The sequence below is a fragment of the Gastrolobium bilobum genome, unplaced genomic scaffold, assembly GCF_033153095.1.
Source record: "Gastrolobium bilobum isolate Gb01-03AN ecotype WA unplaced genomic scaffold, APGP_CSIRO_Gbil_v1 utg14484, whole genome shotgun sequence".
Lineage (NCBI taxonomy): Eukaryota > Viridiplantae > Streptophyta > Magnoliopsida > Fabales > Fabaceae > Gastrolobium > Gastrolobium bilobum.
This window is the reverse complement of record NW_026898077.1, coordinates 112,781-140,771: the sequence shown is the minus strand read 5'-3', so window position 1 is coordinate 140,771 and position 27,991 is coordinate 112,781. Positions and strand designations below refer to the sequence as shown.

At 33.9% G+C, this 27,991-nt stretch overlaps 2 protein-coding genes across 2 annotated transcripts; both read right to left on the bottom strand.

The window, feature by feature from the left end:
• Positions 1-3,045: 3,045 nt before the first annotated feature.
• Positions 3,046-5,213, bottom strand: LOC133312718 (phosphatidylinositol 4-kinase gamma 1). The gene is made up of 2 exons (XM_061513967.1): positions 5,119-5,213; positions 3,046-4,620 (listed from the first exon to the last, which is right to left on the bottom strand). Exon 2 carries the CDS (start codon positions 4,535-4,537, stop codon positions 3,200-3,202), a length of 1,338 nt encoding a protein of 445 aa, XP_061369951.1. The 5' UTR covers positions 4,538-4,620; positions 5,119-5,213; the 3' UTR covers positions 3,046-3,199.
• Positions 5,214-8,294: 3,081 nt separating this feature from the next.
• Positions 8,295-26,121, bottom strand: LOC133312704 (4-alpha-glucanotransferase DPE2). Its single transcript, XM_061513949.1, has 23 exons — positions 25,813-26,121; positions 24,973-25,367; positions 23,506-23,623; positions 23,324-23,382; positions 23,042-23,169; positions 22,797-22,923; positions 22,506-22,702; positions 21,967-22,045; positions 21,836-21,874; positions 21,125-21,244; positions 20,840-20,941; positions 20,667-20,750; positions 20,328-20,570; positions 20,102-20,227; positions 19,895-19,969; positions 19,703-19,774; positions 11,020-11,139; positions 10,545-10,642; positions 10,191-10,350; positions 9,908-10,006; positions 9,234-9,431; positions 8,803-8,896; positions 8,295-8,718 (listed from the first exon to the last, which is right to left on the bottom strand). The coding sequence occupies exons 2-23, from the start codon at positions 25,324-25,326 to the stop codon at positions 8,495-8,497; spliced, it is 2,916 nt and encodes a 971-aa protein (XP_061369933.1). The 5' UTR covers positions 25,327-25,367; positions 25,813-26,121; the 3' UTR covers positions 8,295-8,494.
• Positions 26,122-27,991: the final 1,870 nt, after the last annotated feature.

Sequence of the window (27,991 nt, the reverse complement as noted above, 5' to 3'; positions counted from 1 at the left end):
CTACTGAAAATTATCCAAGTCTCATTCTCTGTTTATTTGTTTTCTTTCCCAGATTAAGTTTATACGGTGGCAAGAGGGAAAGGATATCATGTTCTGAATCTTGGACCTCAAGATACTTAAGGGATGACTACTGGAATTTAGAATTGGAATTGTCCTAGTCTTGGAACCTATTTAGCTTTGCTTCTTGTCTTCCTTTCAGAACACAAAAAGACTGTATGAAAATCAATGTATTTTATTCTCTAAATATGTATAGTTTCACAGTAGTCAGTACCTATAACTTTTTATACCAGTTTGAGCATTTTTTCACAAATAGGACTGCATACGATAATCATTTTAAAAACAAACTGCCATATCAAGAAGTTAAAAAATGTGGGGGGGGGGGGGGGGGAATAAATAATAATGAGTAATTAAGACACTTAAGGAGTACTTGCATTTGTGGTTTTACCAATCCCACTATAGTGTTATGCTTCTTTTAGAACAAAAGGACCATAGTTAACTTGAAGCAATCATATCATATTATAAGCAATCAACAATGTCACCCATTGCCTAAGGTATAAACATTGCCAAGAAGGAAACAAAACTTGAAGCAAAAAATTATCACACATTGCCAGTAAATGCAATTGGGATTTTATAAGCGAAGGTTAGGGTTTCTAACTTACCATGAACAAACTACATTCAACAGATATAAACACACCACACAAAAATAGTAATATATAACACAAAACAGAGGGATACAAAAGCGAAGGATAAGTAATCATTTAAAATACATAAACAAATCAATAAAACACAAAATAGAAACACACGCCAAGCCATAACACTAAGATGGATACCGGTTTATGCAGCAGCGAAGGATGAGATAGCGATGGAGTGTCTGCTTCTTGCGTTTCAAGAATGGCCTTAGGGTATTCAGCAAGTCCCTTGAAATTTTAAATGATGAAAGAATAAATAATTAGACATTTTGATAATAAAGAAGAGAAAAATGTTTCTCATTTTTAAATGACAATGACATAAACTTACGTTATGTTAAGAGAGAGATAGACACGTAATTTTATTTTTTTATTTAAAATTTAAATTAAAAAATCATCCACTTACTCTCTTTCATGATTTCTATTTTGTTTATCTCTCTCTTAAAACAACATAACTTATGTCATTTAAAATGAGAAAAAAATAATGATTATTGTTTTGGACGGACTCATAGTCATAGCTTTTACAAGCAATAACCCAAGTGATAATAAAATCATAAAATAGAGAGATAAGAGATAGAATTCCCTATTCTATAGCTAATAGCTATGGGAATAATCCAATATCGATTGAATAATTTTTTATATCGTGAATCATATCGAATCATAACATATAGAAATATAATAAGAAATAATTATATATTTATTTAAGAGATAGGATCCTTTGATACCGGTATCAAATTTGAAATTTAACATCTCATCTGATAGTCATTAGATCAAAAAAGATTAATGGTATCACATATTTATTTTATTAATACATACTTTTCTGATTGATTTTTGAGTTTCAATTATAATTCAAATATTTATTTATTTTTCTTTATTAATAATTTTTTTAATATAAATCCTAAATCAAATTTTTATTTTTATTTTTATTTTTATATTAAAAATTATAAATTTTGATTTATTTTTCGTATTGAATGATACATAATATGTATTGTATCGTACAATACAATATTGTATCGTCTAATACAAATCCCTTTTCAAATATACTCCACAATACGTATCATTTTTTTTGTGAATTATATCGTATTGTATGAATCATATCGCCTATCGTATGATACTGATAACTATGTTGGAGATCTCTACCCACATGCTGGCTGATATATATTTAAAATATTTATAAAAAAAATTCTCTATAGGTTATAGATATTACTATATAAATCACCTTTAACACCAAATTTTTTTACATTTTTATCTCAGTATTAAATTGAGTTTTCAAAATAGACTATATTTTCTCTTTATTTTTTGGTTTTTCTTTTTTAAGAACTAATGTTTTTTTCCCAAAGAGCACACACATAAAAATGATCGAGACTCTATAACGGGAAGATAAAGAAAGAAAAAACTTAAGTTTTTTTTTTGGTTAATGAAAAATTTAAGTGAGATTAGATACCGATATCCTATTAGGGTCAGGAAAGATCCGCTCAACCTTTTTGAAAATTTTCGGAAAGAATTACATATCACCCATCAACAAAATTCTCACATCGGCTAGCGGAGTTTGAAAAATTAAGTTTCATTTGCTTATTAGGATTGATCCGGTGGTGATGAATTTAAATAATTTATATTAAATTATATGTTCAATTCTCATATCCAAAAAGTAATAAAGTTGTCTCGTATACTCCCAAACATTAAACTGTTCTATTATATTTTAATTGGGTAAGTTATATTACCTACTTATTTGATCTTCCAACTAACAATATAATCATTACCTACCTATTTAATTGGCAAATATAGAAATTCAAATCTTCGTGCCACAAAGATGAACTAATTACGAGTAGCTATTAACGTTTAAACCAAGTCCTAGACTCCTAGTAAACTCTAACAAAACTGGCCTGTAACTAATAAACCACATGCTTTTGGTGTAGGCATAGCCTTTTTTTTCTGTTTTTTTTTCACAAGCGTGATACTTTATGAATAACCAAATGATAATGATCAATTAACCTGCACGTTTCGTGGGCAGGTCATAGTATCTTGCTATTTTTGGACAATGATGTACTGACATAAAATTTTAAGTGATCAATTATGTTTAAGTAGTGGACTCAATTACACTAAGATCGGATCTTGCGTGCAATTACAAAAGTAATGTGCATTATATAAGCAACATCAACTAGTATACTGTGTAAGAATTAACGGAATGAATGCATCCGATTACAATTTGAATCACCAAATAAAAAATTTACATAATCAGAGGTAAAAACCCACTTAGATATTGTACAACTCTATTTTGACAAAGAAGGGTAAATGGAACAAAAACAAAAGTTGCAGAATGGAATGGATGGCATCAGCAGCTAACCAATCGCTATTCCATCCTTGTCATAAAGGGACTTATATATCTACAACCTACACTAGGAATCTTTTGGCATTAATGTACAATTACAAGCCACAGTGATTCATCTCTAGTTTTGGTTACTTATCTTCCTAAAAACATATTCATCAACTTCCATGATGTTCCAACTTTTGCTTCAATTCTTGCACTTCTTATCCTCAAAAACTGCAGGCAAAAGCTTATTAAAAATCTCCAAAAAATATTCCCATTCACCTTGGTTCATGTCTCCCAAAGAAATGCCACCAATTCCACAATCAGACCCTTCTTCAGTTTCTTCATTTCTGAAAACATGAGGGATGCTAGCCCTGACTTTCAAACAAGTATTTTCCAGTTCACTTGGTGATTCTTCACCACCACAAAATTCCCTGGTCATCATTTGTCCTATATCAGCAAGACAAAGACCAGCAGCAGCAGCTTGCTTCAAGAAAATGGTGCAAACAATAAGAACACGAATAGAGGACTCCCTCAATGAAGGTAGCTCAGTTCTTAGAATTTCTGCATCTCTAAATGGATCAAGTTTTGAAATATACTCAAATTCTGAGTCAGAGAAAGGAATGGATGCTTGTGGCCAATGCAGCCACTCAAAATATGGATCATCAAGCCACTCAGGGAGGCAAAATCCATGATCAATGGGAACAAGATCAGCAACTCCATGAACATAACTATTGTGGTCATGTTTCATTACAAGCATATTCCCAGCATGTCTGTCAAGGTTCAGAAGTCTAATGTCTAGAATCCCAATCTGGTGAACAGAATCAACAGAAAAGAAAGAAGGACCTAATTCTCCTGCATCAAAACCATGACCAATAAAGCGTTGGAGTGAGGCAAGTTTAGGCACAGCAGAAACTGTGGCTGCATCTGTAGTAACAGAGAATGCAGCATTATAGAATTTTACTAAAGCAGTAGGAGGCACACCAGCAAAGCCTCCATGATCAAGAAGATAAGCAGCTAATTCTCGGATTCCAGTTTCACCAATCCGAATTGAGCCCTTCAAACCAGGTAGGCCCAGCATTTGACACCCTGATCCTTTTGGATTATTAAAGGCTAAAGGTTCTTCATCTACTGGCTTTGCTACGGCAATATTGTTACCACTTTGGTTACAAAAAGCATAGGCACCACCTAAGCCACTTGGAAGTGGAATAGGTTGAACACCTGAGGCCATAGCTATGGCAACCTCAACAACTAGAGCATGTACTGGAGCTCCACTTCCACGAACTATCTCAATCCTTGGATGAGGTGAACTAAGGTCTTCCCCTGCTAATGTGGTTAGGGGTAGGCATGGAGTGGAGAAACTGCGGTGAATATTATCGGCTTCAAATGCTAGTTCAAAGGAGTGGGAAAGACTAGTTTGGCTAAGTTCCAGAAGGTTTTGATCAAGGTGACCAAAGGATTGGAGTTTGCATCTCTGGGATCGGTTAAATGGCTTAAATCCATGATGTTGATCAACGGCCACAGCCATTTTGAACAATCTCATCCAGATTAGAATGGCAGCAGCACATTCCAAGGGGCAGTTCTCACCAAATCCACTGAAAATTAGTTTCCTGAAGACGATGATATCTGCATGTGCGAAACAATCATTAATGTTAAAACCACTTTCAAGATACCGAATCAAGTCATCAACACCTTTGGCATAGACATAATACACTTTCCTTAAAAGTGTCTATCTGAGCAAGTTCATATATATTACATTACAGTCAGAATGTATTTTCATATGATAGATATAACTCTATATTAAATGACACAATACCATACTCCCACGTAGCTCATAAATATGATCATTCCCATGCATTATCTTCTCACATAGTAGGTCAAAAACGTGCTTCAATATTTTAGAGATGAAAGACATGCATATATTGTATCAAAAAAAAAAAAGACATGCATATGGCATTGCTAGAACAAGAAATCAAGACGATAAACTACATGGAAATTATCGTTTGATATTATCTCTACGAATTCCATTCCTTTTAAAATAGTAAAACATTAACAACATCAACAACAAACGGAGCCTGACTAATAATTTAATAAAGCAATTAAAAATGGTGCCGAATTTCTTACTGTAGATTGACTTTAAAGATGTAAAATTCAAATGCTGGACTCATCGCTTAAACTTGAATACCAAATTAACAGAAAAGCAGGCTAATTTCTGTACATGTTTCCTTGATTCCCTTATAACCTGCAAATTTTCCAAGCAGAAAATGTAAACAAGAAAATAAACAATTGCATATCTCACGTCATACACAAATCCATAGAAAGAAAATCATAAAATTTCAATTTATCCCTCGCTCCTCCCCACATGAATTGCCTCAAATTTCTGAACCATTGATCATGTAACATTCACATATTTAAATACATAAAACGAAGCTTTACATTCTGTCATGACATGAAACACAAATTGTCATCAATGACATCTCACAATCATCACGAGATCTAGAAGGCAATGCATCAATTTTCAAACACCCCATGATAAATTAAAAAGACCATTTCTTTTAACATGTTCTAAAACACCCATGATAAAACTTGTTCCATTTTCCATTTTCCTTTTCATTTTCCCACAAAACAAAAAGGGGAGAAGGCAATGCATCAATTTTCAAATGCTAAGAAATAAATTAAAAAGACCATTTCTTTGAACATTTTCTCAAACACCCATGATAAAACTTGTTCCATTTTCCTTTTCCTACACAACAAAAAAGGGGAAAGAGAGAGAGAACATACCCTGAACACTTGTAAAGGTATTCAGGGAAATGAGAAACAACGGGAGCGCGAGAGAACCAAACCGTCACCGGAGTAATATCGAAATAAAACTCCACTTCCACTCCCACTCCCACTCCCAAATGTTAATATCCCCCTCCTCTCTATACACAAAACCTTACCCCTTTCACCCTTTCACCCTTTCTTCTTCATATGTATTGTTTTCTCATTCCTTTCTTCTCTCACATTCCTATTTTTGCTGCTTCACCCTCCCACAACGACACTTGGCATTTTTTCAGACACAAATAGTAAAATATTATATACGAAACATTTTTAATTTAGTATTAACTAACTAACATCCTTAAACTCTAACCGCTATTTGTTACGTGGCCTTACCATAATATGACACCTGCCATGACCGAAAAATAGGTTGTGGTCATGTTCTGCCTCCTGTTACATTGCAAGCTGTCATTTTCCTTTTATTAGTTTGTGGCCGTTTAAAAGTTTTCAATACCGTAGGTTTCTTTCTCCTGACTTTTGCTCGTGATTTGTTGCGCTGAAACCGGCTGAGATTCGGTCTAACGTGAACATTGATTTGTGTCAAATTTGAATTGTTTAATTTCAGACAATGAGAAATTGTAAGTTTGTAACAAAACAAAATATCTATGGGAGTGACAATTCTTTTTTATTTACTTATCAGGAGTCTTTTTGTTTTGCTATTGAAAAATTAATTAATAGATTTTGAACAAATGAAATACAACGAACGCAAAAAGCACTGTTATATACGGATTAATGAGATAAAATTTTGTAACTTACCTATTTTATGAAAAAATATCGAAACTATTAAAAAATCTATTCTATAACTAAAAAAAAAAAAAAAAAACTTTTCCAAGACCCCATTTGGTTTTCAATATTTATTCTTTGAATATAATGTGGTTTCTTCATTTCCAATAAATCAGCAGTTATGGCAAAACCATATAATAAGGTGAAAACCAAACTCCTGCTTGAGATAATTAAAAGTAAAACACGTTTGTATCTTGGGCTGAGGCTGAACCCAGACCGTAAAATGCTGGCCTCGTAGGCTCTTAGACACTACCGAATTCATTCGTGTGGAGTCGTCCATGATTTCCATATATTACATGCCATTAGTTTTTATCATTTTAAAGGGTTTAAGTTATGTCATTTTAAATTACATAAGTTATGTCATTTTAAATTACATAAGTTATGTCATTTTAGAAGAGAGATAGACACAGAAAAATAGAAATCATGGGAGAGAGAAAGTGAGTGGTTTTTTTAATTTAAAATTCAAATTTTCTGTGTCTGTATCTCTCTTAAAATGACATGACTTTCTGTCATTTAAAATGACAAACACTTTTCTCCATTTTAAAATACATAAAATTATGTTATTTTAATCAAAATTACTATATTTTATAATGAGAGAAACAGAAATTATAGTAGGGGAAAATATGAAGTTTTTTTAATTTAAATATTGAATAAAAAATACTAAATCAATCATAATGATGTAGGAAAATGTAACATTTTTGTTCCTGGACCAACCATGGGGAGAAGCAAAATAGCCAATTGAAAAGCAAGAGTGATGTTTCTAATCCTCCAATTTATTACTAAAAAACTTTGATCCATTTATTAAAAAAAATGGCAATAAAAAAACGCATTGTGAGGGTTTATGATGAATCCACTACTTTTATATGGCTTATTATTACCCCTTTATCTGGATTATCATTTATTGAGAATTAATAATTAATTAATAAATTTGATCGACGAAAATTATAATTATTGATTTACGGAAATCAACGGTTAAAATTTAGTATCAAATTTTAAAATTTGACACTGATATCAAAAAATCTTTAAAAAATAGTGATGTCGTATCATATTATAGATATGTTCATGTTCTGTTTAGTGTAATATAGATAAAATATTTAAAAAAATATATATATATATAGATAAAATATAAATTATTTACCAATATATATAAATTAACTTTTGAAGAGATAACTGAGTGGTTAATAACTCTACTATTGAAAACCAGCATAGCTCAAAACAAAGAATTATTGAGGGTTTGAATTCCTCTCTTTTTTTTTGCTTGGTAAATGTATTTTTTATTTTATTTATGAGTTTTAATATTTCTCAATTATAAGGGATAAAATTATCTCCTACATACATATAAAAATATAAGGCTCAATTTTTTTTTCTCCTTCTTCTCTTTATATGACCTCACATGTAAATGAAATAATTTTATTTTCTATAACATGATAAATATCAAACCATTTTGGTTAGCTTGATTTTATCGGGCTCAGCTATACATAGCATGATATAGCATCACTTTGCCGAGCCAAAAAAAATAGATATTAAAAATAGATGAGTTGAAAGAAAAAGAAAAAAAAATGACTTTTTTAGTATGTCTTACACACTCGACTCAATCCAATGTGTATGGTAATATTAAAGCAATTCCTACTTCCAGCATGGGATTTCATGGTAAAAATCTTAATAATTCTTAAAATATATACCTTTTCTAGCAAGGAAAGATAATAACTATTATTATAATAGGTACAACTTATAGGCATATTCATACTTCTGAATGTATTATTATTTTCCTTATAAAGAAAACATTATGGAAACAGAGGGAACTACAAGTTCCATCACATGGATGAATCCTTATTTTTCTCTTCATTGCAGCAGGTTATGTAATGTAACAAAGTGAATCAAAGGGCTAGTATGGATAACATTAGAGTACAGCCAAAGGTTCTTTTCGTGGAACTCCATTCGATTCAGAAGACAGACGAATCTTTTCAGAGACAGCATCTGTTACTGATGATGCTGACACTAGGCTCGCTGCTTCTTCTTCAGAGTCCTCTGGAGGAACTGATCTTCCACTCCAAAGTACAAGATCTTTGATGATGGTTTTGAGCTCATTATCCTTAATCAATGATTCCAGAGTCACATGTACACCTGGAAACAGTCCAAGGCACAATTAGATCATAATTTTCCGTTGTCTAATTAAGAGTTAGCTTTAAGAAAAAGCTCAAGACATACGGTATCTCCAATAGTGCTTCGGATTCGTAGGGTCGTTGATTGTCTCCTCTGTTGCAGGGCGTGTTGTATATTCTTCTTTTAATGCCAACAAGTCCTGTACACCAGATTAAGAGCATGATTTTCATGGGCAGAGAGAAATAACTAAAATGGAGGAAGTCCTGACAGCCATAAACCAACTAGTGAGATCCGCAAGGGCTGTAGTAGGAAACTAGAAGGAATAGAGGTCTTTTTTTCGGTTTCTCAAGGGTGTTCCCACCCATTTGGATGAGACTAATCCCTTTTGTGGAATAGAGTATGAAGGTTTTTATCACTAGCGTCAAGTTGTTTCACCTAGGAACCAAACTAGAGACCTTCGGGCCCTGTGTCACCCTTCAGGGTTAGCAATCAAGTTCTTTTAACCAAGTATTGTAATAACATGTATGTCAGAATACCTGAAGAGGAAAAATTGCCCACATTGATGGGGCTTCAACATGTTGCCTTAAAATAAAATGTGCAACTTCTGGAACACATTGATCGGGTGGCAATGCATCAGACTCCACCACATTCTCGAAAAACCGTTGTCTTCTTTCTTCATCTTCTTCCCACCAAGCTCGCATGGTGGAACAGTCATGACATGATGGGGCACATACCTGCACATTAACTTAACTCGCTCAATCAAATGACATTCTTATCAAAGCCCTCAAATTTCAAAAGCTGACATTAGATGTCATTAAATCTGTACTCAGATTTAGCAGAATACAGAAAAAAAAAAAAAAAAAAAACCTAAATATCTAATTTCATGCCTTCTGAAGCATATAAGTATTACTACCACCGAAAACAATATCTTTACAGCATAAAACCATAAGACATTTGAATGTGGCATAGATTTAACACAACCAGATAAGGTTAGAGCTAAGGTTTCCAAATAATTTAGACAAAAAAATAAAAAAATTGCTTTAAAGGATTTTTCATCCCTTCAATGGTCTTTTATTTATTATTATTATTATTTTTTAAATATGGAACCATGAAGCCTCAATAAAATAGACAAAAATCAACATGCTTACATTAGTTCAACCAAAGGCGCCAAAATAAAATAAGGACAAGCAGTATCACATAAAAACCTTACCGTCATGTAGCTGTATTGAGAAGGAATACCAAATTCCAAACCAGGTTCATTGGGCATCCGCTGAATGCGCAACCCAACTAATCCCAGTTCTTGCATAACCTACATTAACAAATTTATAGTCAAATCCTTTCAATGTACCCCAAAATAAAAATAAAAATAAATCCAAATCCTTTTTTATATCTTTATGATAAAGTCAGAATGTGAGTGTGTGCGCGCACGCTTTCAAGAGAGAGAGATAGAGGTTCTTGATTAGAAGAACTTAAGGAAAACATTATGGGCATACAGGATGGACACAAGATGGAATGAGGCCCAGATCTTCGCCACATGCCAGCATGTCTGATGAGTTTAGAAGTACGGGCAGGGTCTTCAACGCATTCTGCCTCCAAAGATTCTCTTGACGATGGAAATAGTAGTCATAGTATAATCTTTTGAGGACATTCTTGCTGTATTACATGATAAGCAGTTAGAGATCTCGTGAGATGATATCTCAAGGAAGTCAGAACTCAGAATGTGAAAATAATTTTTGTACTTGATGCAGAACAGTTTTCACTGTTAAAATATGCTGAAAAAGCAGCATAATAGGAGATACCATCCTCAATGGATTGTACACATGCACACACTGAGATAATTAAGTTACCTATGATCATCCAAATCCTGGAAACTTGAGGTGTCCTCAAGGTTGAAACGAGGATAAAATTTTCTTGGATCCTCCGGGTCTCGGATTAGAACTATATTCTGCAAACCAAAATCATAGAAGATAATGTAGGACTCGTAACACAGGATGACACAGATCGCAAGACAGGAAAAGATCCAAAATATACTAAAAGAAAAGCCATGTCAAAAATTGAAGAGTGTAAATTTGATCCCCTGTAGGTGTAAAACTTTTTAGAAAATGCCAAGTCATTGTTGTGACTGAGGCTTTCACATGCAGTGGAATTTCCAGGGTATCTTAAAAGGACAAAATTATATGGTTTGCTGATAGTGTAACAGTCTTAATACAATCAGTGAATCAAAATTAAATCCAAAATATTTAAGTTTTACTTTTCAGTTAAATATCAATACAGGGAGCCAGTGGGGGAAGAGAAGAAAAATATGAGCAAGGAAGCAGCTACCTGTGAAAGATCAAAGAGATTGCGCCGGATTTTGTCTTCAGTCTCCAACAAGAGGGAACTTTCTGCACAAATTTTCAGTTTGGAAGCAATTTTTTTCTCTGTGTTGCTATCCTCCTTGAACTAAAATGAATTATGGAAAATAAAAATATTTTTGAGCCAGACACTTCAACACTCTTACAGAATATTTATAATGGTCACAACAGAATTGACAACAAATTTAATCACAGAAAAGACACATTTAAAATTAACCAACATAAGTGGACATTTTAACTTTCATATCTTACATGATAAAATATCTACACCTCTCTTAGATTGGTACCATTGAATCCTATATATTACATTGACTAGAGATCTTTACGAAATAAAGCAACAGATTTACCCATAAAGCCAGTATAACACTTTTAATTTTGAATGGTTGAGAATAAACTCTTCCCTTATAGACAAGTAACCAAGCAACTCATAGCTGTACTTGCTTGATTATGAAAATTTTCCATTATTCAATACATCAAAAGAACATCACATGCGTCTTCATCTACTTTGTTAGGATGAGAATACAAATATGTGATCAAGAACTGCTACCAGGCCCAGCCATGTCTCAACCATAAGACAATATACCAGCCATGAACTGTGAAGAAGATATACTATCCATTGGATTTCTAAAACTCGTTTTTATACAAACCATGAATTTTATTTCAAAATTAATTAATCTCAAATGCAATAATCACAGGTATGTTACGAAGTTGTCTTCTTGGTATATTCGATGATGTATACCTGATATCCACTCTTCACCATTGCTAAACCAATGGTTTTAGTCAGCTTAGCAATGCTGATATAACATGGACAAAATTGTCAATTTACTGCAAATGGATGACGTCTAAGGGGGTGTTTGATAAAACTGAATACTGGAAAAAGCAGTGCTGGATTTTCAGGTCTTTTAAGTCATTTTGCAAAAAGCGATTTTGTTTGATTGACGTATAAAACTTAAATATTCAATATATTATTTAATCGAATTATCTGATAAATGTGCATATAAATAATTGAAAAAATGCCCAATTTCCAGTTTTGTCCGCTGAAATTCATCATTGTTTCTTCCCAAAAAAAGCACACAATAGCCTGTTTATTTAAAATAGTCTTCAAAATTGATGGTGAAATCTTATAAACTTCAAGTGTTCCTCCCCTTCTTTCATTGGTTAATAATTAAATAACAAGAAGAAGTGAAAAGTCCATTTACACCATTAAATTTTACATGATGTGTAGTTTAGTCCTTAAACCTTGAAAAGCGTGCAAGATAGTCCCCAAACTTCTAAAGCGTGCAAGATAGTCCTCCAGAGTAACATCCATCCAAAACATGACTAGCAAGCCACACTTTACATTAAGGTTTATAGAAGGGCTAAGAATAGGAAGCATTGGGCCAATGCGTATGTCCAGCCCAAAATAATGTGGTGAAAATGTCCAGTGTGACAGGTATCTGGAATTCTGTACAAAGGGTATCTGGAATTCTGGGATTGGCTAGGCCCGGAAGAAATTCTAAACCTCTCTAAAGTTCAGGGACTTTTTACCTATTTTTCAGCAATTTCTTTCACTTTCTTTTTTGACAAAGATATATAAAACTATTAATGTAGCCTCACCCACCAGCTTAAACTTTTGGATTGAATTAATTCTTTACATAGTATCAGAGCCTGGTTATCATGGGTTCGATGCTAACTGCCCCCCATTTAATTAATAATTAATCAATTCTTGTGAAGTTTCTCAATACAGGTAGGTGAGCCTGGACATTATTCACTTTTCAAACCCAGTGAGCTCTCCTGTGAAGGGGCGTGCTAGAGATATATAAAACTATTAATGTAGTCTCACTCACCAGTTTAAACTTTTGGATTAAATTGGTTCTTTACACTTTTTGCCTTTTCTATGTCACTGTAGCATAGGGTCAATATTGTCATTTGAATCCATTTCTTCACTTCTCCTTATGTTGAACGTGTACTTTCTCTGGAGTACTTGAGACTGAGACCATTGTTACTCTTTTTTTTTGGGAGGTAAATACACCTATCTTCTTCTATTTCTTGTGAGCGAACGTATCATATTGAATATCCAATTAATTATTGACACCTAATTAAAGAATATGTAGAGTAGACCTAACAGCATAGAACATAGCATTGCCAACAAGCCTTACACAAACTATTGTTAGAGATTAAAACCATTCTCATACCAGGCACCTAACAACTTAATCTCCTAGGTTGTTAATGGCCCTTGACATGATATCAGAACCCCTATGACCATGTAGTCAAAAGAGTTTCATCTTTTGTTGTAAATAATTGTAATTATTTATTTTATTTATTATTTCATTTTATTCTAGAATCTTTTTTGGGCTTAGTCCATTAGGTCATTTAGCTTTTTTAAATAGAGAGCTCTTGTACAGTTGTAATATACAATTCAATATAATATTATCTTTCTCTTTTCAAGTTAGTATCAGAGCTTTCGATCCAGAGGGCTTTGCTTCCGACTGCTGCCTTTAGAGCGGAACCTTAATTGTTTGCCTCTCGCCGCAACTGGAAAAAATTTCAGTAGACCGAGGGGGGCCACTGTTTGACTCTCTTTTTTCTGATCTACCTTTCTACAGACAACAGAGCTCCAAATCAGCTCCAAAAGGCCAAACCGCACCTGCGTTTCACTGGAACAGTACAATTTCGGCAACCTTTGAACTCTGACCAACCACAGATAGGACCACTACTACCAGACAACCTCGCCACAGAAAGTCCATCACCGTCAGAAGCCAAACGCGCTCTCACTAGCCTCCTAGACTATCGGCACGTGGGACTCGCGCTGACACTTTCCCAGCACGTGACACCGTCGATCAGTCTCGGACCACCTCGGTTGGAATCGCCTTGACTCCCGGTTCCAGATCTATCCTCACCTGCTTGATCAGACACCTTTTCAGCAGTGGGTCTTTGTTCTTGCCATAAGGGCCTGTTTGGTGTGACGTATAAGGCCTGATAATATAAGCTTATACTATACGTTATGACATTTTCAGTTGTTTGGTGTGATCATCGTATAGTATAAGCTTATACAGCACGATCTCTTAATACATCAAAATGATGTATAACTTAATCCGGCCTAAGGGGAAAGGATAAGGCCTGATAAGATATTGGTGTATTAATATCATTGACCAGGTAATTCTCAAAAATTAATATATTATCTTAATATTAATATATTAGAATAAAAATTAATTTTTCAATATGTTAATTTTTAAAATATTGAATATTTTTATTTTTATAAAAATTAATTTATGTTTTAGACACACTAATCAATAAATTTTTATAAAAATTAATATCATATGACATTTTTTGAAGAATTATATAAGTTCTTTATTAAAAGATATCTTTATTAAAAATATTTAGTTTTATCCTATATAGTATTATACAGTACATTACCAAATATTAGATGATATTATTTTATACAATATATCATATTATACAATACCGTGCCAAACGCTGAATAGTATTAAAATTCAATCAGGTCTTATACAATCAGGCCTTATACTATCAAGTCTTATACTATCAGACCTTATCCTATACTATGCACCAAACATGCCCTAAAAATCGGATCTTTTTGGCTACTCGCACCTCCTTTGATCAGATATGATTTTTTTGTTGCTGTTTGGGACGTTCAGAGGCTTCTACAACATTGTTTGGTTTTGCGTTTATGTGATATTCGCCTCAAGTTGCAATCTTTTTTGCCCTTTTTTGGTTCCTATTGGCAGATCTGATAATTCTGCCTCTGTTTGGACTCTCTAGATACCTTTAGGGTAATTTTTCATCAATTGTTCGTATTCCTTTTAAGACTGATTTGTTCCTTTTGAGGTTATTTTAGCATTATGACGGATTCCAATGATGCATCTCCTTTGATCATAAATGATTTTTTTGTTGCTGTTTGAGACGTTCAGAGGCTTCTACAACATTGTTTGGTTTTGCGTTTATGTGATATTCGCCTCAAGTTGCAATCTTTTTTGCCCTTTTTTTGGTTCCTTCTGGCAGATCTGATAATTCTGCCTCTATTTAGACTCTCTAGATACCTTTGGGGTAATTTTTCATCAATTGTTCGTATTCCTTTTAAGACTGATTTGTTCCTTTTGAGGTTATTTTAGCATTATGACGGATTCCAATGATGCATCCTTGGAATTTATTTCTATTCGCCGAGATTAGTTGGAACGGATTCGGAATATGCTTGATTCTCTGAGTAAGCCATCTAGTACTAGTGTTTTGGCTTTGACTGATATGATCTCCACTACTCATTCTTTTCTTACTTCATGTACTGATTTTGAACATTCTTGGATTATTGATTCTGGTGCTATTGATCATATGGCCTGTTGTTCTAACTTTTTTTCCTCTTATAACCCTACTATTGGCACCCATACCATAGCCGTAGCTGATGGCTCACATACATCAGTTGCAGGTTCTGGTAACATATCCTTAAAACCTTCCTTACATCTCCAAAATGTTCTTCATGTTCCCAAACTCTCTACTAATCTTCTTTCTGTCCATAAAATTACTAGAAATTTGAATTGCACTGTAACATTCTTTCTTAGTCACTGTATTTTTCAGTATCTTGCCACAGGGAAGACGATTGGGATGCTAAGGAGCAGGGTAGATTGTACTATCTAATGCTAGAATCTCCTGCAAAGTATGCTAAGGATAACACCTTATTGTCTCATTCTCAGTCTACTACTGACTCTTTGATTTGGTTTCATCATAAACGCTTGGGGCATCCTCCATTTCGATTGCTTAAGTCTATATTTCCATCATTATTTTTGTCTAAGTCTGTTGAGTCTTTTCATTCAGATTTTTGTGAGTTCGTTAAACACCATTGTGTCTCTTTTCCTTCTAGTACCAATAAAAGTGTTGAGTCTTTTAATCTTATTCATTCTGATGTTTAGGGTCCTTCTAAAGTCCCTAGTATTTTTGGTAAAAAATGGTTTCTCTCTTTTATTGATGATTGTACTTGTGTAACCTGTATTACTTAATGCATGAGAAGTCTGAAGTACCACAATTATTCTTTCAATTTTATAAAATGATTGAGACCCAATTTGGTAAAAGAATTAAAAGACTTAGGTTCGACAATGGTACAGAACATGTCAATCAGCCTCTTTCCCAATTCATCCACGATCAGGGCATAATTCATGAACTTACTTGTGTTGATACCCCTCAAAAAAATAGGGTCGCTGAGAGGAAGAATCGTCATCTTCTTGAAGTTGCTCGTGCCTTACTTTTTCAGAATCATGTACTCAATTGCTGCTAGGGAGATGTCATTCTCACTGCAACTTTTTTGATCAACCGCTTATCTTCACATGTCCTTAACGATACTCGTCCTATTCATTCTATGACTTCCTTCTTTCTTCTGTTCCCATTATGCAGAGTCTTCAGCCACGAGTATTTGGGTGTGTTGCCTTTGTCCATGTTCATAAACAACATCACAGTAAATTGGATCCTAGGGCTCTTAAGTGTGTCTTCCTTAGTTATGCCCTGGATAAGAAAGGCTACAAGTGTTATCATCCTGCCAGTCGGAAATATTTTGTTTCTATGGATATTACCTTTCATGAATCTGAGTCCTTTTTCCCAGGTACTCATCACCTTCCTTCTTTAAGTATGGATCTTCCATGTCTACTCCTCCACCTCTTGTTTCTGATCCTCCTATGTATGATCCTTCAAATACACTGGAGATACGAAAGATTTTGACACCTAATTTGATATATCACAGAAGGAAACAACTCGCACTGCTTCACCAACAACCTCAATCGCCTGAACCTCTTGTTTATGAACCTAATATTGCCTTTCCTGTTTTTGAACCTAACATTATTACCTCAAATGATTTTCTTATTGCTTCTGATAACTTACCCATTACCTCTTATGACTTACTCATTGCCCTAAGAAAAGGGAAAAAAATCTTGTATCTAAAGATCTTGTCCCTCTTGCCTCTCATTTTGTCTCTTCTAATAACCTTTCTGTGCAGCACAAAAGCTTTATTTCAGCACTAGATTCTATCTCAATCCCAAAATCAATACATGAAGCATCAAAAGATGAGAATTGGGCTCAAGCTATACAAGAGGAAATGAATGCCTTGGAGAAAAGTCAAACATGGGAGGTTGTTAATAGACCTAATAAAAAGAAAATAGTAAGGTGCAAATGAGTTTATGCCCTAAAGTATAATTCTGATGGTATTCTTGAGAGATATAAGGCTCGATTAGTCACCAAGGGTTACACTTAGACCTATGGCATTGATTATGAAGAAACTTTTGCCCCAGTTGCAAAGATGAATACTATGAGAGCCTTGTTGTCCCTTGCTGCCCATTACAACTGGAATATGAATCAACTTGATGTGAAGAATGTTTTCCTTAATGGTAACTTAGAAGAAAAGGTCTACATGAAAATCCCGCTTGGTTTTGACTCTATGATTGAGAAAATAAAGTTTGCAAGTTAAAAAATACCTTGTATGGATTGAAGCAGTCTCCTCGTGCCTGGTTTGGGAGATTTACTAAGGTCATGATAACCTTAGAATACAAACAGAGTCCAAAAGTTCACACATTTTTCTTTAAGCACTCTCAAGATGGGAAGCTCACTGTGCTCCTTGTGTATGTTGATGATATTATTATAACAGGCGATGATATTGCGGGGAGACATATTTTACAAGCACGACTAGCCTCTGAGTTTGAAACTAAAGACTTTGGGAAATTTAGATATTTTCTAGGGATAGAGGTAGCTCATTCAAAGGAAGGAGTTTTTATCAGCCAGAGAAAATATGTCCTTGATCTTCTTAAAGAAGCAGGAAAACTTGGATGTAAACCCTTTAGTACTCCTATTGAGCAAAATCACAAGATGGGTTATTAAGAAGAGAGTCCTCCAATTGATAAAGCACAATATGAACGGCTAGTTGGACGACTGATATATTTGGCTCATACTAGACCAGACCTAGCTTATGTTGTTAGTATTGTGAGTCAGTTCATGCATAATCCAAACGAAAAACACATGCAGGCAGTGGAGAGAATTGTTCAGTATCTTAAAGTTGCTCCTGGTAAAGGACTGTTGTTCCGGCGTGATGGCAATCTCTCTTTAGAAGTTTATACTGATCCGATTATGCTGGATTCGTGAGTGATCGTCAAATTACCACTGGTTATTGTATGTTTCTTTGTGGTAACTTAGTGACATGGAGGAGTAAGAAGCAGGATGTGGTTGCCAGGTCGAGTGCAGAAGATGAATTTCGAGTTATGGCTCGAAGCATTTGTGAATTATTGTTGTTGAGAATTATACTTGATGATCTCAAAATAAGATATGAAAGACCTATGAAACTACTTTGTGATAATAAGTGTCATTTGTATAGCTCATAATCCAGTTCAACATGATCAGACTAAGCACATTGAGGTCGACCGCCATTTTATTAAAGAGAAGCTTGATAGTGGTTGATCACCACTCCATACATTCCTTCTGGACATCAATTATCTGACATTCTGACGAAGAGATTTCCCTCAGAAAGATTTCAGGAGGTTACTAGCAAGCTGAGAATGATAAATATCCATTCTTCAGCTTGTGGGAAATGTTGTAAGTAATTGTAATTATTTATTTTATTTATTATTTCATTCTATTTTGGAATCTTCTTTGGGCTAAGCATTGTTCTTCTCTTTTCAAGTTCTTTGCTAGCATTGTTCTTCATAATTAAACTCGATTTCAACGCAAGGAGGACTTCGTTATGTCCACACTTCAAGCCCAAAGGGCTTTGGCACGAGGGAATGTGTTAGAGATAAAAAAACCAAACCTAGATCTTTGCCTAACAGTTAAAGCTTAAGGGAAGCTAGTCATTGACAACCACAGAGTAAGGATTAAAGACTAGGAGCAAGTTTGGTAAAATGAGGGAAAAGACGTACACAATACTGATTTCGGTGCCCTGGAAAAGGACTGAATGAAATGCATCATGCAGATGAAGCAGAAAAATAATGAGCCTAAATCGAGTGGAAGAATGAGCACAAAGAAGTATAGGAAATAAGTAAGGGATGGTCCTTAATATGAACAAGATTAAGATAATCCCATCAGGTGGTTTAATCATGCAATTTAGAATGTAGGTACACACACACAAAGAAGAAGTGAGATGAATGGAAAGTAGGATAACCAGAAAAGATTAGTGGCAGAACCAATGTGGCATTGACACAAATGATAGAAAACAATATAACTAAATATCTAGAACCAATATGTTCTCAAGCAGCCAAACATCAATAATATAATTATATAAAGTGCAATAACAACAGCAAAAACGCAGAGAAACATAAGTAACATATAGAATAAGAAGAGAAAATATTAAAAAATAAATAAATAAAGCTGGTGACATAATTTTAAATAAATGCGGGAGTAGAAAAAAGAGGTTCATGCTTTTAGTACTGAATTTGGTTACATCACAACAAAACCATCCATCTTAATGAAGACTCCTGAACCAAGCAGAGTCCAATCATGTAAATTTTACGATTAAGTTTAAAGTTATGTTAAAAAAGCCTACAGGAATTGGTTATGAAATATTTATTAATTAAAACAATAGTCACCCAAAAGCATTTTTCTCATTTACACTCAGAAAAGTTGTTTCCTTATGGCTAAATTGAAGGTATGCCAATAATAAGCAAAAGAAAATCTATACAGAAAAGGATGATCACCTCATAGCAGTTCTTGTCATATTCATTCAGAAAAGTTGTTGCAACAAATGTCCAAGCAGCTCCAAATTTTTCCTGAAACAAGAATGAATACAATATGGTATAACTTATCCCGAGAAATACATATACAAGACATAAAAAACCATTCACAAATTATGAAAAATTAAGTTGTATCCTGAAAGGTAGACTACTAACCTGTAAGAGTTCCTGCCTAATATATGGGCGACTCAAACGATTGAAGTCCCATATTCCTTCTCTTTCAAGTTCTTCCTACAATAGATATAGCATAAATTATGAATTGACTGAAGAAGAAAAGAAATGGCTTTTTTTTCCAGTTAAAGCAGTTCAGTACGTATTTCACAACATCAAATGCCCTTTCAATTTAAAGGAACATAAGGATACCTGACTTAGAGGAATAGATGGTCGGAATTTTCCAACTAGACCTGTCATAGCATGATCTGGAAGCTCCCAAATTCGGAAGAATCCCAATATGTGATCAATCCTATAAGCTGTAAAATATTTTGCCATCTGCCATGGATATAAAGAAAATTAATCTTTGGCGTCTACACTTAAGATTGCATAGATTATTATCTAGTTAAGGACAGAATCAAGAACGGAAAACCAAAACCTGAGTCAACCGAGCTCGCCACCAAGCATAGTTGTCTTTTGACATTTCTTCCCAATTATACGTAGGAAAGCCCCAATTCTGCCCATTTTTATCAAAATAATCCGGAGGTGCCCCAGTAGAAGTGTTCATTCGGAACAAATTTGGATCAACCCAGGTATCCACACTGTTTCTGTCAACTCCAATAGGAAGATCTCCCTTTAGTATCACTCCCTTCTTTCTTGCATAATCAGCAGCTTCTGATAACTGTCAGAACGAGATGAAAGGAAATGATAAGATTCTTTTTGTTGAGTGATTTGACTGCCATGAAGAACTTACAGGATAGGGCTCAATTTAACTTACTTGCAAATGTAGATGGTATTGAACATAGTAGTGGAAGCAAATTATCTCGTAATGCAGGCTTTCCTTTGATACAAGTTTCTCTAGCTGTAAAACAATAGGATATATAAAATCTCAACATGACGAGATTTTAAAACAAAAACAAAAACAAAACAAGAAAAGAGGAAGGCTTGTACTTTATCTTCGGAATAATGGGCAAAACGACCCCATTCATTGCGATCTGATGTTTCAAAAAAGTCCCGCAGGAAACAGAAGGCAGCATAGGGTTTCAACCAACCCTATTGCCATCAAGAACAAAGCTGAGTCAGCGTAGCAGTTGAAATAAAATGACAATATAAGAAACAATTGACTGTGGAAAATTCATTATAAAGGAGAAAAAAGGGTAAGATAAACAAAAAGATAAGACAGGGAAAATGTCTTTTGCCAACAGATTAAGCAATAATAGTATACAGTAGTGAGACCTGATTCTCAGAAAAGAACTCCTGAAAGGAACTTGAATTAAGTATCAAATCTTTCTCTTGAGTGAAAACTTTCTTAGCAATTGAGAGTTTAGTAGCCATTGTAGCCTCATAATCAACATCCTGTAAGGACCCAAATAAAAGTATCCAATCATAAGGAAATTGTTATCCACCTCCACCAATATGTTTGCATAGAAAAATCTCGATGACAGTAACAACATATTTACAGAAAATATAGCCAAAAATAATAATTTGTTGTAAGTTGAAAGGGTAGGTTTGCTCTTATTTCAAACCTAGAATTGAATCTAATGAGTATTATAGTCAACTAGTTGTGGCAATTTGATCTTCAATAAAAAAGTTTTTATACACCAAAATATTAGCAATATTAATTCCATGAGTCATTGAAAGGTGTTCTGCTGTTATTGCACTTTTAAGGAAATGAAAGTGAGTGGAGTGACATTGAAGACTGAAAATAATTCACCATCAATCTTTACAACCTTAACAGATCCTTCCCTTCTAATATATAATCTGGTTATACTGGTGTTTGCTCAGAACTGGTGTTTTATTTAAAACAACAGCAATGATAGAGGACTGAATAAAAAGACAAATTATTTTAGACTTTCTAACAGCATTTTATTTTAATGATGCATATATATAAATCAGCAAACCTTAATTGATGATGTTAAGATATATATAAACATTTGATAGCATTACCTTCCCATCCAATTGCTGCTTTGCCATCTCAATCTCGTTCTGTATAAAAGAAAAGCCAAGCATTACAAATATCAGCATTTCAAAGTTGCTATCGATACTATTCAATAGAGAGTAAAATTCCAAAACATAACCTTGATCTCCACTGGCATGTTCTCAGAAAGAGCTTGTACTCTCAGGTACAATGGATGCAGCGCAAATACCGAGAGTGAACTGAAAAACAAGCATATTACAAATTCAAGTCTCTGAAATTAGTATATGAATTGTTTGAAACAACGATTAGTCACAAGAAATATTTTTTCAATTGCAAGTATGATAATATTAAAGTCAGAGACATAGTTTAATATGCTGGAAAATCAAATAAAAGTTATCCAAATAAAAGTTTGATATAGTTTTAAATAAGAAAGAAAATATCAAACCTGGAAAATCAAATATATGCCATCCCAAAGTTGTAAGGAGATCAAAGATGAGGAAGTTAGCAACTTCAAGTCAATTTTGGAAAATTCAATTTCCTATATATTTAGTTATCTTTTTGCTTTTTAGCCTGAATTTCTAATATCTTCAGTTAATGCAGAGTAAAAACCATGTTTGCAAAATTACAGGTATAATGATATATACAAGGAATATATTTGTTTACCTAATGTCTACTATGATTTTGAAGGTACTGTTATACCTGTATGGATAAGAATCCCACCACATCCTATGCACAGATGTATCATTGATTGGTAAAAGTTGAACTAAATGAAAACCAGATGCTACGGCCCAGTCAACTAGTAACTTAAGGTCAAGAAACTCTCCAACTCCTAGATCAGATTCCGACCTAACAGAAAACATGGGGATTGCCACACCAGCACCACGCCAAGGGGTTTCCTAGCAAAGCAAACCAACAACATATTAGAACCAAAAAATTCTAGAAAAGCACAAATTCCATGTAGTCGACCAAAATGTAATTTTAGCAACTTACCCGCATCATCCCATCTGAAAGAAAAATATATTTCGCCTCATTCCTTGAGGAGTTAATGGACACTTCTCGATTTGGACCATTCTCTATAGAAGCGTTCCCAGATCTGCCGTATTTGCAATATCTATATGTGGAATTAATGTTAAGGAAGAATGAAAAGCATGATGAGAGTATTGCTAGCACCCTATGAAACTAATAACACCATAATTTCATCATATATGTCAGGATGAAAAGTCCAAAATGGATATTTTACTGGAAAATCGCTCCTTTGCATCACACATTCAGCTTGCCAGACAGATTCACCAAAATAGCTGAGTTTTAGTCCATTTTCAACCTTCCACTGCCCCAACTTTGTATTGCTACCAATCACATATATCTGCAAAGATGAAGAGAGGTCACAAATTCATAGTAAGTGCCAACCTTTTAGTTACAATTCCTTGAAGTAATGTTATACACAGACAGACATATTTTTAATGCATTCACAATCCATGCAGATAAAAATTAGTCATGTAGAGATAAAAATGTCTCACTGATGTGGCTTTCTCAATATTTGGGCAGGAAATTTTGAATTGGACGATGATGGATTGTGCTGATCATCAGAAGTCAAAAATGAATGAGTTATCAGCAAAATAATAAACTGACACTCTCTACACACATTCACAGCATATAAGTCCAAAAAACAAATGATCAAAATGTAATTTGCAAAAGTTACCTTCTGGTGCAAAATTAATGTGTTTGTCTCCTACTGTTGCCTTAATGCTCAAATCCCAGCTTCGCCGAAAAATAACATCTCGGAAAGCACTACTGAAAGGGAGAGCATCTGAGCCAGTCTGGACTTGACGACAAAACAAGGAAAGATCTTGAGAAGATATTATGAAAATATTAATAATTTTATCCTAACTAAAGTCTATCGAATTATATTCAACTTCTAGAAGTCATGTCCACACTGACAACTTTGAAAAATAGACATCCAGAGGCTTTACCAAGTAAAATATTTTGGCAAAACTCTGAGCAGAAAGATCAAGAAATAAGACCCTTGATCTGTTAAGAAACTTAACAGATCACATCCTTCTTTTATAACAGATCATATATATATATATATATATATTATTACTGTTTTTCTTTTTTCTTTTCTTTTTCTTTTCTTTTCTTTTTCTTTTCTTTTTTTTTTTCTTTTTTTACAACCGTTTTGTATCTTTCATGTGGGTTCATCTACTACCGACCCCAATTAATTTGGGATAAAGGTGTTGTTGATGTTGATGAAGTGTCACAACTTATAAAGTTATAAAACATACACAGCATACAGGACACAAAAATCGAATTATTTTAGCCTTAAAAAAGCAGTCATATTCATAGCATTTCCCAGCATCTCCACACCTTAAGAAGTGGTATGTGGCTATGTGCTAACTACACCCTCCAAAAGGCTCGGATAAAATAAGCACCAGATCAAATAACATGCTACATCAAGGTTTTTTTTTTTTTTTTAAGTTTATTAGGAAGTTTTGCTTTCAAATAGAAAATTGTGAAACCAAAACACAAATAAATTGCACACATACTATAAATGTTTTTATTTTATTGTTCACTGAGAAATATCAATCTATTGAACCTGTTGAGATATATAAAAAACCATTAATGTAGCCTCACCCAACAGCTTAAGCTTTTGGGTTGAATTGGTTCTTTACATGGTATCAGAGCCTTGTGTCCCGGGTTCGATCCTCACCGCCCCCACTTTCTTTCTTGTGGAATTTCTTTCTTCGCACGGGTAGGTGGGCCTGTGCATTGTTCACCCTTCAAGCCCAGTGGGCTCTGGTCTGAGGGGGTGTGTTGAGATATATAAAAAACCATTAATGTAGCCTCACCCAACAGCTTAAGCTTTTGGGTTGAATTGGTTCTTTACAGAACCCAAGTGGGTCAAAAGAAAGGCATGTTCTGAATCTGCAATATTTGCTCAATATGACTCAAGCACCATATTTTTGTTATGAATATATCTTTCGTTCTTTGAGCTGGGAAATGAAGAACAACATTGAAAAAGTATACTACTGTATAATATCATTGAACAAAATGAATCTCAATTTACTAGGAATGGCAGTAAAACTAGGATATATCTTCACAAAAGCAACCTTAAAAAGAATTACTTAATAAAGACAAAGAAACAGGAGGAAATAGAGGAAGGCGGCACCTGCCAAAGATCACGGAACTCAATCTCCTGGCCACTCTGAATACCTTCAGGGAGTACCAGTTCACGCTTCTTCCCCATCTCCCCTCTCAGAACATTTTTGTTATCATCAACCACATAATAGTTGTACTGGCATTGGAACCCTGTTGGCACTGTGATGCTTCCGCCCCAGATGAGCTCATTCCCTTGATGAAAGGGAGTAAGCAACACACCCTTCTTCACATTCCAGGAACCAAGCACTGGTACAGAACCACACACCAGCAAGCTCTGACCCCATTGAGTAAAATACGGTAACCAAAAGCTTACCTTCACTGAATTCACTGACTTACTCCCAGAAAACAATCCTGGATTCACCATATCTTCCAAAATGGTTTTGACAAAGAAAAAATACTAAATTTCTGGCCAAAAAAAAATTAAATTAAAATAAGTGCAACTATCAGAGCTAATAATGAAAGATGAGACAAATCCACAATATATTGAAGCATCAAAGATACAAAGTTCTGGGCACTAAGCTCACATCCTCTTGAACTCACAGTAACAAGAAAAGGAAGCAATTAAGGAAAACTCAAGTCCCATTATTGAATATTAAAATGCTTCAATGTCTGACCTTTCCCCTCGCATCTAACTATTCATACAATTTTCTTCTTCTCTGTTGAAGCAAGCAAAAGGTGGGTCTCGGATTCTAAACCGAACACCACATACCCATTGACCATAATTCAAGTAAATTGAATTTTAATCTCAAGAACTTGAAACGAGTTCAACAAAAATATAATCTTTTCAATGAAAATGAAAATGGGTGGATGAAATTTACCCCAAAAAGAGAGAGAGACTAATTGAACTAACCTTTGCTTCAACCAGAAGATATGATATTGCAAGTCTTACCAAGGGAATATAAATAAATTTAAAAACAAAATAAAATGAGAAGCAAAAGGAGTAGAGAGGAAACAAAGGTGTGTGAGAGTGGCGATTGTTTGGTTCAAAAGCAACAAAAAAAAAAGCACGTGGGGAAGGTTGTTATCAGCTAAGTGGAATGGAGAGATATTTCGAAGAAAAAGTAGAGTGCAATTTGAGAGGGAAGACAGGTAAGAGAAGAGGGACGTTTCTGGCTCTGAGTTATTTGATAGGAAAAGAGAGAGAAAATGTGTGTTATCTTGTGATATTTTTTTGCTGATATGAGTGTGAGTGTGAGCATGGGCATGATTTTTGCTTTTACAGTTTCAAAGGGAGAGTGACATGCGAGTGATAGAAAACAGTGTGTGTAGTTTGGGCCAGATCAGTAGCTCCAAGTTCCTCAGTAATTGCCTTCTAGCAAGATAAAAAATATCTACAGTTGATAATGAAATTAACCATTAAAAATGGTATTGGATTACAGATTTACGGAACAGTCACCAAAATTTCACTGTTTCATAAGTAAGGACATGGGCTGCAATTATTCATTCAACAGTTTATATGTAACTTGTAACTTTTCACTTATGTACTCAACTTTTTTTTATATTATTAATTCGTTGATCGATTATTCAACTAAGCCGATTTGACTCAGGATAATTTGAGTAAATCAAAACTCTCCTAAGGGAGTGTTGGTAGGTGGATATTTTTGAGAACACTAAAAAAGTGATAGATAAGATTCACAAATAATCATATTTGATTTGGAGTAAGAAAAATTTGCCTAAGAGAAAAAAATTGATGAAAAAAATTTTGTAGGGTAAAAATGAAAGAAAATGTCAACTTAGAAATACCAACTTGATGGTAGTATTTTAATTTTTTCTAGCACACTCAAGTTTATAGTAATTTTACACCAAAATTTTTCCTGTAATATTTTGGCTTATCAAATAATTTTTTTTTAATTTTTCCAAAAAATTTATTTTCTCACATTTTCAACCATTTTTCAGTAATTATATTTCTCTAGTAAAAAAAATCTCTCTTCCATCAAATGCCTTCTAACAAATTTTAACACAATTACATTACAAAGGACTCAAACTAGAGACATTTGGTCAAGCTGGAATAGAACTACTCATTATCCGTTTATCCGGTGATTGTATGTATTCAACTTTGACAATTCTTATTTTATAATAAATAAATATTTTTGTAATTGAGGTTTGTACTTTGTACAATTATAAAATAACTATAAAGGATTATAATCCGTAAATAAATACACATGTATAAGTTAAAATCTAACTATATTTGTAGGTTGAGCCCAAGTCATATTATCGAAGAGAAAATTATGTTATATTCAAAAAAATTATATAGACTTAAGATTTTTTTTATTTTATTTTTTCTACTGGTTCATTGATTTGAGTGAGGCAGAGGTGCAGAACCACAAAAGATTATACATCTAGATCTAAAACTCAACATCTAGAACAATCCTTGTCAGTCCATGGACGCTAGGTGATAAGATGATGTAATCTATATAGTCATCCCAAATACTACACTCTGTGCTCACTATAAAAAATGGTAAACTCCTTGGATAATTATATTGTTAAGCAATATATTTTATAAAAAGTAATACGATGACATACATTGAATGCAAACGTTTCAGGAAGAGGTTGACATACTCGAATGCTTTATTTTGTCACATTTGGATAAAAAAAAGTACATAATACTTACAGAAAGAACGTGAACTTAATAATTTATAGATGTTTTTTTTTTTTTTTCTTGGAAACTAATAATTTATAGATGTCGAGAAAGCTTGACTGATGATTATACAAATCAAAAAAGTTTGGGATTTTGGGCGCAAGGATCGTCATTCCATGTATACTTTTTTTTTAAGACATGAAGTAATACTAACGAATTCTAAATATCTAGATGAAAATGACAGTATATTCAACATTTCCTACATTTACAATGGACTTCATTTATCCATAATTACGTAACAAGTGGACTTTACCCCTCCAATGTTTTCAAAAAGTGGACTTCATTCATTCATTCATCCTAGAAAGTCAAAGGCAATTCACATGAGAGGATCTTTTGCCTTCAAGAGGATATATTGCATATATTATTTTATTCTTTATGAAAGAGGATCATG

Excerpts from the sequence above, each read along its gene's own strand:
- LOC133312718 (XM_061513967.1), bottom strand. The coding sequence starts at position 4,537 with ATGAGATTGTTCAAAATGGCTGTGGCCGTTGATCAACATCATGGATTT.
- LOC133312704 (XM_061513949.1), bottom strand. The coding sequence starts at position 25,326 with ATGGTGAATCCAGGATTGTTTTCTGGGAGTAAGTCAGTGAATTCAGTG. Across the intron at positions 22,703-22,796 it reads TTTCAGATGGGATGATGCGG|GAAACCCCTTGGCGTGGTGC; the intron begins GTAAGTTGCTAA and ends TTGCTTTGCTAG. Across the intron at positions 20,571-20,666 it reads AATACCATCTACATTTGCAA|TTATCAGAAGCTGCTGATTA; the intron begins GTAAGTTAAATT and ends TCGTTCTGACAG.